This window comes from Mirounga leonina, unplaced genomic scaffold (assembly GCF_011800145.1).
Source record: "Mirounga leonina isolate KUSES-001 unplaced genomic scaffold, KU_Mleo_1.0 Mir_173, whole genome shotgun sequence".
Classification (NCBI taxonomy): Eukaryota; Metazoa; Chordata; class Mammalia; order Carnivora; family Phocidae; genus Mirounga; species Mirounga leonina.
Window position 1 is genome coordinate 86,917,309 of NW_023270447.1, and position 12,989 is coordinate 86,930,297.

General features: G+C 45.0%; 1 protein-coding gene across 2 annotated transcripts in view; it reads right to left on the reverse strand.

The window, feature by feature from the left end:
- The window catches only part of UBE4B (ubiquitination factor E4B), a 123,666-nt gene extending 111,415 nt beyond the window's left edge, over positions 1 to 12,251 (reverse strand). Inside the window, exon 1 of one of the 2 annotated variants that reach the window (XM_035019829.1) lies at positions 11,552 to 12,251. In XM_035019829.1, coding sequence (XP_034875720.1) covers positions 11,552 to 11,575 — 24 coding nt within the window. In that variant the 5' untranslated portion in view covers positions 11,576 to 12,251. The remainder of the gene's footprint in view (positions 1 to 11,551) is intronic. The other variant, XM_035019832.1, reaches the window with a different exon arrangement.
- Positions 12,252 to 12,989: the final 738 nt, after the last annotated feature.

The window sequence follows — 12,989 nt, forward strand, 5'->3', positions numbered from 1 at the left end:
CTCTCTCAAAATAAATAAAAAAATCTTAAAAAAAGAAAAAAAAAACCCTCCAACACAAGAATTGGGACTCACAAAGAGACGCCTTGTATTCAATTCACGCATTCAACAAGTATTTTCTTTTTAAAGATTTTATTTATTTATTTGAGAGAGAGCATAAGCAGGGGAGGGGCAGAGCGAGAAGCAGACTCCCCGCTGAGCGGGGAGCCCAATGCAGGGCTTAGATCCCAAGGTCCTGAGATCCTGACCTGAGCTGAAGTCAGACGCTTAACCTACTGAGCCACCCAGGAGCCCCTCGATTTATTTATTTATTATGGGCCACTTTGTGCCAAGCCCTGTGCTAAGAGCTGGATAAGAAACAGTGAATGAGGATAGTCAGAAGTCTGTGTTGCACCAGTTGGTACATCACGCATACAGGCAATTCCAAGGCAGTGTGACTGGCATCAGGATAGGAGAAGCAACTTTAATCAAACACCTTTGCTGTCTTCTCTACTTCTCCCCCAGCAGCTCCTCCTTCAGCTTCCACCAAATCTTAGTAGTTTAGTTTGGGGTGACATATCTGGCTGTGCCTGATACATCATAAAACCTTTCAGATCGGCAAATACCTACCCCTATCAGATTTTTTCACCATCTCCTATTTTTCCTCAGTGGTTCTCATAATTTCTACAACCAATTTCAAAAGAATAAATGTTAACTGAGTTTGCCCAGAGTAAAAATAACTGAAACATTTATCCTCACCACAGTTTTTTCTCAATGTCAAAACTCCGACCATCTTTAAGGACTGACTCGATCCTCCTGGAGGAAATAGTCAGCATGAAGTGCTCCCTCAACAGCACTCCCTTTACTTAAATATCTAGGGTAGCACCTGAACTCTAGCTGCCTGTGTTCTTGTCTCCCCACTGGAGCATGAGTTCCTGAAGGAAAAGACCAGGCCTTATTCATATTCGAGACAGTATCTCTCTATGTGTATCCCTCAGTACCTAGCAGAGAGTAAATATCCTACCGATACTCGTTGAAAGTAAACAAACAGAATTATTTACCATCTACATATTTGCCACTCTATTTGTTTTTTATTAAAGGTTTTAAAAATTAACTATAATATGATCTAGTGTTCCTCTGATTACAGTTCAAAATGTGTATGTGCCACTCTTCAGGCCCAAAACACCTTGCTAGGAACAATATACAAAATCTACCTCTATGCCTTTACTTCTTACTTCAGGGAAAGAAAGGAGCAGAGCAAACACTGAATAAATATTTACTGAATGAAGAAAGGCATTGATGATTATAATAGAGAATGGTAAAAGTTAAATTTTAAAAGATATGCTCACCAAGGATTTTCTCCCCGCTTCTTAAACCCATTCTTCTACCATTTTCAGAGGGCTCCTCAGCCTATCCCTGGAGCCTATGCCTCGCTCCTGAGCTGTCTATTCCCTCCTCCCATTCTCTCTTGAACCAATTGTGGCCAGCAGTGAAACTGGCCTTGTCAAAGTCGCCAACAACCTCCACATTGCCCAACCCTATTGTCAAGGCCTAGTCCTTCCCTAACTTATTTTACTGACATTAAACAGAGTTGAACACTCCCCTCTGGCATGAAACACTTTCTTCTCCCGGATGGCAGGACTCCATGATCTCTTGACCTTCCTCCTACCTCAGTGGCTGTCCCTTGTCAGTCCTTTTCTGGGTCCTCTTTATCTCCTCCCCACCTTTTAACTGCTGAAGAGGCTCAAGACTCAGTCCTCTCACTTCCTCTCTTCTCTATTTACGCTCATTCCCTATGTAATCTGTCCATTCTCATGATTTTATTTTTTTTTAAAGATTTATTTATGTATCTGAGAGAGAGAGCACAAGCACCAGGGGCAGAAGGAGAGGGAGAGAGAATCCCAAGCAGACTCTGCACTGAGCGCAGAGCCCAACACAGGGCTCAATCTCACAACCCTGAGATCATGACCTGAGCCAAAACCAAGTCAGAAGCTTAACTGACTCTGCCACCCAGATGTCCCCATTCTCATGGTTTTAAATATACTGACACATCCTGACTAGTATCCCAACCCCAACCTCCTTCTTGAGCTGCAAACCCAACATATATCAACAAATGACTTAACATCTCCATGTGGATAATTGCTAAGCAATATAGTCATAATATGATTGAAATATAACTTAGTTTCTTCCTCTAATCTTCTTTCAGTATTCCTCATTTCAGTATATGACAACTCCATTTTTCAAACTGTGTAGGCTAAAACTCTTGATATGACTGCGGTAGAGATTGCTAGTTGCCTCCTCATTATATATTCAGCCACCAAGAAGGCCAAGAAGGTGTAAGCAATGATGTGTGACACTTTCTGATCATGTCCTTAAGGGATAGGAACATGCCCTCCCCTCCCCTTTAGTCCCTAAGTACTGGAATGCAGATGTGCGAGTAGATGCTGGAGCCGCCATATTGGACTACGAGCTAGATGCCTCACACCGAGGATGATAGGGCACAAAACAAAATGAGTCTGGATCCCTAGCAATCATGAAATTACTGAACCAGCTCCCAACCACCTACTCAGATTTTTACTTGAAAATAAAATAAGCTTCTACCTTGTTTAAGCTATTATTGTTTTGGATCGCTAGGCTCCAACAAACGAACCAATATCTTAACCAATGCACAGAATTTTGAATCTGGAAGTAATCAACCTAAATAGACTACAATTGGGGCGCCTGGTGGCTCAGATGGTTAAGCGTCTGCCTTCAGCTCAGGTCATGATCCCAGCGTCCTGGGATCGAGCCCCGCATCGGGCTCCCTGCTCAGCGGGGAGCCTGCTTCTCCCTCTCCCTCTGCCTCTCTCCCTGCTCATGCTCTCTCTCTCTCTGTATCTCTGTGTCTCAAATGAATAAATAAAATCTTTAAAAAAATAAAAATAAATAAATAGACTACAATTATGTGGCAATGGCTTGGGGGTCAGCATGGGCACAGATATTGCAGGACAGAAGGTTGGTAACCCTTGTTAGACCACAACAAAATATATGGTAAAACCCATGACATCTTCAATGACTGCCTGCATGCCAACATGGCCTGTAATTCTAGGGGAACTGGTTGAACAATTCAGAATTTGGGTGCTTACTGGCTTCTTGCCACTTTTTAAGCAAGAAGTCCCATGAAAAGGAGACAGATTCAAGCTACAACCTGCCAATTTGCATGCAGAGATAAAAGGGAATATAGGTCTGCCTAAGACATGTCCACAGCCTACAGTCTAAACCTCCTCAGAATCTGGTAATTCGGAGGCTAAATAGGGTTGATAAAGCCAACTCCTTCACTATCCAGCAGGAAAGAAGCTGGAGAAACTGTTCATCGCCCAGAAGGGGATATTCTCCAATGACATATTCCCAGAGGAAAACAGATACTGAAAACCACCACAAAGGGCAAGGGACAAGGGAGTTCCTCCAAGAGAGCAGACCAAGGGCTGCTAAATGAGCAGTCAGGAACTCCTGCCAAGGCAGGAAGTCCCCACAACACGGCCTGGCAGGAGCTAATAATGGCTAAGGACCAGTGAGGGGTCTGTACTCCCCATTTTTCCCTTTCCCAAACTAGAGTTCTATTTCCATTATTCTGTCCTACTCAATCACAGTACATAAGGTGGGGACACACGCGCATGACATCTTGTATCTCAATCTAAAGGTTCCTAGACTGTATATCAATCAGCCAGAGATTCTGGGCTCTGAAATTGACTGAAGGCTGTCTCTTTTGGAAAGGTACACAGTGTGTTCTAGATTTGGGAAGAAGGGTCTGGAAAGAAAGGCCTAGACTGTCCTCCCCCTCTAACAAAAGAGAATTTTTAGGTGAACATTTGGCTACCCAGTAGAACCCATACTTCTCAGCTTCTCAGCAAGAAGCTGTGGCCACGTGCCTTAGGTTCTGCCTATATTTTTCATTAGCCAATGGGAGGTGAGCAGAAGTGATCACGAGGCTTCCAAGTTGTGCCATTCCACAGAAGGAGTATGATTTCTCCTTCCCCTCTCCTCTCTTCCCTCCTGCTAGAATGCAGACATGTACAGACCAAAAGATGGAAGCCATGTGTCAGGCAAGTTGGTACAATGCGACAGAAGGCACCTGGGCCCCTAATGAACACAGAGCGGCCTCAGCAGCCCCAGCCTCCTATTTGGAGAGAAATAAACCTCAATCTGGCGTAAGCAGCTGTAACTGCAGGTCTCTGTTACAAAGGTCCGCCCAGTGATATCCCGACTCACACGGCTATTCTCGACTCCACTCTTTCACACGCCACGTCCATGGCATTACCCAGTGCTAGGGTCTCCCGCCCCTATCTGACCAATCACTATCTGACCCTTTGTTACTTCTTCACACTAACCCTGTCCGGGGACTCCTGTGACGGCCTCCTTTCTGCTTTCACTTTCCCCTTTTGTCTGTGCACTTCACAGCATATAATTCTTTTAAAACATAAATAAGAATGGGGCACCTGGCTAGCCCCATCAGTGGAGCATGAGACTCTTGATCTTGGGGTCATGAGTTTGAGCCCCGCATTGGACATAGGGATTAGTTTAAAAAATTTAAATAAATAAAGTAAAAAAAACACATAAATCAGAATTTAAGCCCCATGAAGGCAGGGTTTCTGCCTGTACTTTTCATTGGTATATCCTCATGGTCTAGAACAAGACTGGACATATATTATATTTCACCAAATTTAAGATGTCAGTGATTATAAGCTGCACTATTATTTTTTGCACTGCCAAGGAAAAAAATACTGCCCATTAAACCACAACAAAATGGCTGAACAACAGACCAGGACAGAGTTGTAAACAGTTACACCAGCCTCCCGTTGCTTTGAGATTTCTTTCTGAGGAACATGAAGTGTCTGTGACCTTTAGCTGCATTGCCTAGGTATGAAAGGCAACCCTTCTAACTATATGTTCAATTGCAAAATGTGGCACAGCTTCATAAACTTACAGGCTGCTGCCTTTCTAAAGCTCCCTGATGCACTTTGTTGGTGCTTTGCGATAAAATACGGAATCGTGTTCATTCCTCCAACAACAAACATTTTCTTTACTAATATCATACTGACACCCCACTGCTCTTGCCATTCCTCTCTGCATACAAAGTAACATTTGCTTTTAATTACTGCTGATCAAAGCGTGATTTGGAGGAAGGCATTTAAAATGGCAACTAAATTTAACACCCATGGCACTCAATTGAAGGGGCAATAAAATATAAACAGGTAAAACCAGGTGTGCACATAAACAGGAAGTGACAAGTGTGTCAGACCTGCCACCTGGCCAATAGCGATGATACCATTATAACAAGCATCCCAATGTAATAGATGTTAAAATGTGAAGAAAAAAAAGGGGTGGGGAAGGGCATCTCACAACTGACTGAACCCCAGTTATAAGAACTCAAATTTCTGCTGACAGAATGACTGACTTCTGCTCCTGTGCCCTTGCTCAGCAGGCTCCAACCACATTGTCCTCCTTGCTGTTCCTGGAGCCGACCAAGGACACGCCCCTGTTTCCTGCTATTCCTTGTACCTGGGAACACTTTTCCCCCCAGATGGCTCCCTATTATCCCTAAAATTTCTATTCATAAGCCACCTCCTGGAGCACCTGGATGGTTCAGTCGGTTAAGCATCTGACTCTTGATTTCGGCTCAGGTCATGATCTCATCCTAGGATGGAGCCCCGTGTTGGGTTCCACACTCAGCATGGAGTCTGCTAGGGATTCTCTCTCTCCCTCTGCCCCTCCCCCCGCTCGAGCTCCCTCTCTCTCTAATATATAAATAAAATCTTTTTTTTTTAAAGATTTTATTTATATATTTGACAGAGAGAGAGATAGCGAGAGCAGGAACAGAAGCAGGGGGAGTGGGAGAGGGAGAAGCAGGCTTCCCGTGGAGCAGGGAGCCCGATGTGGGACTCGATCCCAGGACCCTGGGACCATGACCTGAGCCGAAGGCAGACGCTTAATGACTGAGCCACCGAGGCGCCCTATAAATAAAATCTTAAAAAAAAAAAAAAAAAAAGCCACCTCCAAAACTGTACACACTCCATGTCCCCATTACTCTCCCACCCCTTTTGCTGATTTGGTTTTTCTTGGTAGTCTTATCACCACATGACATTCTAAGGGTACATGTTTGTTTATCATGTTTCCTCCCACTGGAATGAAGCTCCATGCAAGCAGCCTCCTGTGGTATCTGACCCACAGCAAGTAAACAGTAAATACAGTTCAATGAGCTGCTTATGGGAGGACACGTCTACCTAGACGTACCCTAAGCACTTAGTGAGCAAATACACTCTGCAACAAGCAAAGGCCTGGAGACCCAAGGGCCTCTCGTCACAAGTCTTTCTGTCTTCTTCCCCTACAAGAATAGGGGGCTATTTGATGAGCTCCACTCTTAGCAATAACTAGGGCTTCCACTGCCCATCTCAAAAGGAACAATTAAAATGCTATAAACATCACAAACTTGCTTAGATTATTTCTGTTTTCAGGTAGTTTAGTAAAGGGATTAAGAACTCTGGAATCAGAGGTGTCTGAGTGGCTCAGTCGATTAAGCATCTGCCTTCAGCTCAGGTCATGATCTCAGGGTCCTGGGACAGAGCTCCACATCGGGCTCCTTGCTCAGCGGAGAGTCTGCTCCTCCCTCTCCCTCTGTGATCCCTCTTGCTCTTGCTCTCTTTCAAATAAATAAATAAAATCTTAAAAAAAAAAAGATTTTATTTATTTATTTGACAGAGAGACACACAGTGAGAGAGGGAACATAAGCCGGGGGAGTGGGAGAGGGAGAAGCAGGCTTCCCGCAGATCAAGGAGCCCGATATGGGGCTCGATCCCAGGCCCTGGGACCATGACCTGAGCCAAAGGCAGACGCTTAATGGCTGAGCCACCCAGGCGCCCACAAATAAATAAATAAAATCTTAAAAAAAAAAAAAAGAGGGCGCCTGGGTGGCTCAGTTGGTTAAGCGACTGCCTTCGGCTCAGGTCATGATCCTGGAGTCCCAGGATCGAGTCCCGCATCAGGCTCCCTGCTCGGCAGGGAGTCTGCTTCTCCCTCTGACCCTCCCCCCTCTCATGCTCTCTCTCTCTCATTCTCGCTCTCAAATAAATAAATAAAATCTTAAAAAAAAAAGTACTCTGAAATCAAACTCTGGATTAGAATCCAGACTCTGCCACTTCCTAGTTGTGTGTCTTTTAGCAAGTTAGTTAATTTCTACCAGCCTCAACTTTCTTATCTGTAAAATGGGGTGATATTACCAACCTTGCTGAGCAAGTTAAATGCTTAGCACATATTAAATGCTCAATAAATGTTAGCTGATCTCATAATCGTTCTCTGTCTCTTGACTAAGATGAACAGAAAGGGTGAAGAACGAAGTGGGAGGCTACATCCCACTTCCCTACCAGGCTTGAGAAAGAATCCTAGTTATAGTGTGGCAGCAATTACCTACTGGGAAAAGAGTGAGCTTAGGTTCTGAGGCCTGTTACAAAGAACGAAAAGGTCAAAGAGATGGAGAGGTCGGAGTAGAAAGGCCAGAGGTGGGGGTGTCTATGTTGGCTCATCTTTCAATGATCCAAAAATCTGCTTGTTCCTTGTCTGGAATTCCTCATCCTCCTTCTCTCAAGCTAGAAACCAAGGAATCATCTTTTTCTCTCCTCTCCCACCCCCGCCTCCTTTACATCAATCTGATCGTTAGAAGTGGGTTAACTTAGATCCTCAATATTTCTGGTGTCTGCCCTCCTCCATCCCCACCGCCAATGCCTTCCTTCGACTCCACTGCCTCGCTGCTAGAGAGCAACACGAGCCTCCTAATCTGTCTCCCGGCCTGCAGCCACCATCTTCCAACCCACTTTTACACCTTGCCAGTCATCTTTCTAACCCCTTCACATTCCTCAAAGGCTTCTTACAGTCTTAACTGACAAAATTCAAACTCCTAAGTACTTCTGAGACCCTCCAAGATCTGGTGCCTGCCTACCTGCAGGCACTCCCCTAGCAAAATCCTGCCTCTGGGCCCTCATTCTTGCTTTTTCCTGGGCTCCCCAGTCTCACAGCCACTTCCAAGAGCCTGTCGCCTGGCAACTACTGCTCAGCATGCAGCATCACTTTTTCTTGAAAGTCTTCACTACAGCACTGCCCCATCAGGGGTCCCTTCTTGTTTTTCTTAATGTCTTGTGCATCCCTCCACAACAGCACTTAGCCCTGGATTGAAATTGTTGGACCTCCTACCTGTATCTATCTCTACCCCCACCCCCCAGTTAAATTACAATTTCTTTAAGAAAAAGGACTTTCTCCTAACCTAACTAACACATAGCTGGAGAGACCTAGCATCTTTAAAAAAAAAAAAAAAAATGTTTGTGGAGTGAACAATTTTGGAGAGGCCTGATGAAGGGTTAGTACCAAAAAGACTATAAACTCGATCATATCATGAATGCATTCATGAGAAACAACATTCCTACAGAAAAGCTATGTAGATCAAGCATGTTAGTAGGATATGTATATGGAAGTTACAGTGAATTTACTGTCAGGTGTTAAGCAGTAAAATGTAGTAAAAAGAGTTTTTAGATCAGGCACTTTGGGTTTGAATTCCAACTCTGCCACTTCTAAGCCAGATCACTATGGACAAGTCAGTTAACCTAAATCTCAGTTGCCTCATCTATAAAACAAGGAAAATTTAAGGACCTTCTTGATCGCACTGTTGTATTTAATGAGACAATGGTTGTAAAGTGCCTGGCACGGAGCTGGTTTCTAAGGCTGTTAATAAATGTCGGTCCCTTTCCACTTAGAGAACACTGCTAAAAAGTGCAAGGTCACATATTCTGCGTTTGAGAAGGAAGACTTACCACTCTTCTAAAACCTTGACCACACCCTAACTATCCCAGCCAGCCATCTTGAAGATGAACTAGGTCATAAAGAAGATTAAGCCAAAAAAAAAAAGAAAGAGGAAAAAGCAAATCATTTCAATGCAATTTCATCACCACAGTTGAAAAACAGTTTAAAATACCTGTCCTGCCCTACTCATAGCATCATTTTGGTATAGGAAGAACAACACATGAGTAGGCTACAGACTGAATGTAATGTACATAATGAGCCTTGGAATGTAGGTTCCTGAAGAGAATGAACTTAGTCATGGATCTGCTCCATAGAGCAATGAACTCACTGTAATGTGCCACATAAATAACAAACAATAAGGCACTTAAAGAACTACTCTAGGGGCACCTGGGTGGCTCAGTCATTAAGCGTCTGCCTTCGGCTCAGGTCATGATCCCGGGGTTCTGGGATCGAGCCCCGCCTTGGGCTCCCTGCTCAGCGGGAAGCCCGCTTCTCCCTCTCCCACTCCCCCTGCTTGTGTTCCCTCTCTCGCTGTGTCTCTCTCTGTCAAATAAATAAATAAAATCTTAAAAAAAAAAAAAAAAAAGAACTACACAAGAGAAGAAAAGTGTAAGAATTTCAGGTGATCTATGAGAGGGACCCATAATCTAAAATCTTCTAAAGCTACCAGTCTGGTTATAGCAACCTCTATTTTGTAGGGACTGTATTCTCAGACATTTTCATTTTGTCCGAATATAAAACTCTGCCTTACCTAATTGCCTAATTTAGATGGAAAGATCACTGTCTTGCCTGTTTTCACACTGAGATGTTATGTTTGAATTTTCAGCAAGAAAAATGTCTTATTTTCTAACCAAATGAATACCACCTACCATATCTGTGACACAGTTTCCACCAAGCAAGTAACAATACAAAGGCAAAAGCTCTGGAAATGGCTTTGTTGATAACTGTTCACTTACTCCCAGAATTAAGGAAATTGATTAAAACAAAACAAAACAAAACAACCCATTAATTTGTTCTAGGTTCTGCTGAGACCGAATTACCAGTTACTGAACTGTTCCTCTTCGTTCAGGTCACCTAATTGTCGAACGTAATTTTATGTTGATCTAACATTAGTGAATTTAATTTTTCACATTTATTTCAATATTCGGTTGACCTTGAAAAATGTTTTTCTGATCTCCTCCACAACGATTACATTTGTTCCTATACGGTCACAAAAAAGTTACAACTTCCTCAAAGACTGGTTAAAGTGCAGTGTAGATTATGCAGTATCTTCCAATGGTCTCTATGCTTTATTTGACAATTTCTCAGTGAAACACCAAGTATGTAAAAACTCTAAACCAGCAGCAACTTAGAGAACGTTAAGAAAAAAAGTAATTTCTGGAAACAAAGGACTACTAAAAAACATCAACTCTTTGCCTTAATTTACCCATTAGAGTTACTGTTAAGAAAGGGAGAGCAGATTTTTAAAAATTACCTAAAACAAAGTGCCTTTAAGGGCATCATCTCTTGAGAGTTCCTACCGGAATGAAAGAAACCATTCAATATTCTTCTAATTTTAGTTAGATTACATTCCTGATGTATTTGAGAAAAAAAAAGTACCCCAGAATGAGCAATCCTGACTCTCCAAATAGCCAAGCATCACAACCCACAAAAATTATTTGTTTCCCTTCCCACCTGACATCTGAACTCACCACTTGCAAGCCCCATCCCTGGAGAATTTTAGTCCCTAAGTAAATATACTGACTACTCTAGCTGAAACGGAAGCATGTACTTAGCCAACCTGATGGATGACTACTTTCATAGTACTGTAGGGAAGTTTTATATGAACTAGTGAAAGAAATGAGGAGGTAGACTGATGAGAGGGAGGCCAGCAGGGGTCCTGAAAGGGTAGCTCCTCATTTGTAAAAAGGCAGGGAAAAGTGAGTAGAATCACAGAAAATTCCTTGTACCTTAATTGCCACTGTTTTTATGACAACCTTATTAAATAATCTTTAAAACATCAAGAAAGAGATCTGTAAAACTCTTTCAGAAATAATAACGGGGAGTTTACAAAGTCATTTGCTACCATTTGCTTCCTGTTCAGTGTCTGCTACAGCAAAAGACAAGTTGAAAGGGCCTAAAACTAGAAAAAGGATGAATGAGAGAAGTATGCCAGGGGTCATTAGTACTTGTTACATTACAGAATTTAACTGGAATTCACTAGGCTTTTGAGAAGATACATATTTTGTTGAGTATCAAAGAATCTGTCTGTAGGCCACCCCCAAACACAAACGCATGTTTAATCAACTTATTCAAGGCAACAGCCACACATACTTGGGATTTCAAATACTGCCTTTTAAAAAACATACACCCATACATTCTAATTCCACCCAAAATTATTCTTTAAATCTCTGCAGTAAGGCGCGCGTGCACGCACACACACACACACACACACATTTAACTTGATGTAAATCTAGCCCTTCTTGCTTAAACACCCCGAGGAAAAGAATGAACGCCTCAGTAGGCTTTCCTCTTCTTCAGACTCTACAAGACTCGAAAAGAAGCCAATGGAGTTCAGAACGAAGAAAGAAGGCAAGTAATACAGGAGAATACAACTGAAGACCCTCTCAGGGACTCATTTTATTCTTGGAAAATGTCATCTCCATTCCTTCCCCAAACCCAAAGGCCAGGCACCACTGGCGCAATACCATCCCTGTCCAAAGCGCCAAAGAGTTGCCAACTAATCTCCCAAGGTGTCCCCCAACCTCCTCACCTCGTCAGCGCTCAGCTCCTCCATCGCTTTCCTCTTAATGGTGAAAGGCGTTAGGGAGAGATCCTTCTGTTCTTGAGACCAGGGCGGGAGGAGAATGGAAGGTGTCTATCGGGCTGTCTGGTCCCCCGAATGGGGGAGGTTTCAGAATTGCATAGTCAGAGGTTAAAAAATAAGAACACGAGAGGCACTGAACCGCCTTGGCGTCGGTCACTCCAATCGCCCCAGAGACTCCTACAGCTGCTTGTGCCCCGAGCAGCCTCCTTTGGCCGCCACTGCTGCTGCTCTACAGGGTTATCTTAAGGCGCCACTATTGCCCTCTGCTTCCCAGGTTACCCAGACCAGGGACTCGGGTCTCCAGCTCGTCTCGTGCCCCGAGCCTGCTGGGTCTTCGTGGTAGTGGCGCGGCAGGTGCGCTTCCTCCCGCAGATCCTGCTCTCTTTCCTACCCTTTGCCCCAGGCGGGAACTGTTCGACTGCAGAGTGGATGCCCCGAGGTAAGGCGACCCCAGAGCCGCCGAGGCAGAGCCCAGCACTGAAGAGGGAAGCCCCTCCCCTCCCAAAGCAGGCCGGCCACGCCCCGCCTCCACGCCGGAGCCCGGGCAGGGGGGAGGGGGAGGACGGGACTCGCGGTGCTCCGGATGTAAGAGTAAATCCTCCTACCCCTCCACCCCTACTCTTACCCCCTCGCCCCACCAAGTATTATTCATCAAAACAACAGGGCGGCCATCTTTGAAAGGGATCACGTGACCCCGCCAGAGAGGCGGGGCTCCTGGCCCCAGGACGAGGTAGCCAATGGGCCGCGGGCGTCGCGCCGCCGATTTCCTCTCGCCTGCGTCTCCTCCCCCCACGCCCCACCCCCTCCCCCGCAGCCGCGCCGGGCGGGGGAGGGGCGAGCGGGGCGGGCGGGGCTGCGGGCGGACGGCGCGCAGGGGGCGGGGCGGCGCGGTGCCATGGCGACGGCCCGGGGGCGGCGGGCGCGGCGGGCGCGGCCAGGTAGGCTCCGGGGAGAGCCTGGAGGGGCGGGAAGCTGGGCGAGGAGGGTATGCGGGCCTGCGCTGCGATCGCGCAGCGCCTGCGTGGTTTCCAGGCGCTTGCTTTCTAGCGACTCCACGATGCAGACCAAGTAAAGGAAAAGAGAAGACCTTTCTGGGGCCAACGTTCTCTAACGCGTTGACCGCTCACATTCCGAAAAACCCTTGGACACTTCACCTCCACAGAGAAAGCCCATCTGGAAGAAAACTAAGACAAGTACGACTTCATTTTATTTGACTTTAGCCTTTTAGAGAGTTCTTGCTTTGGCTTTTTTTTTTAAACGTGTTCCAGAGTGATGGTAAAATTTGAAGGTATAAATGATTGGGAGACCTAGAAAATGTTGAAGTGTCTGCACATATACAAGAAAGGCTTTTGGAGTCAATGATAAGAAGCCATCTTCACCTGCT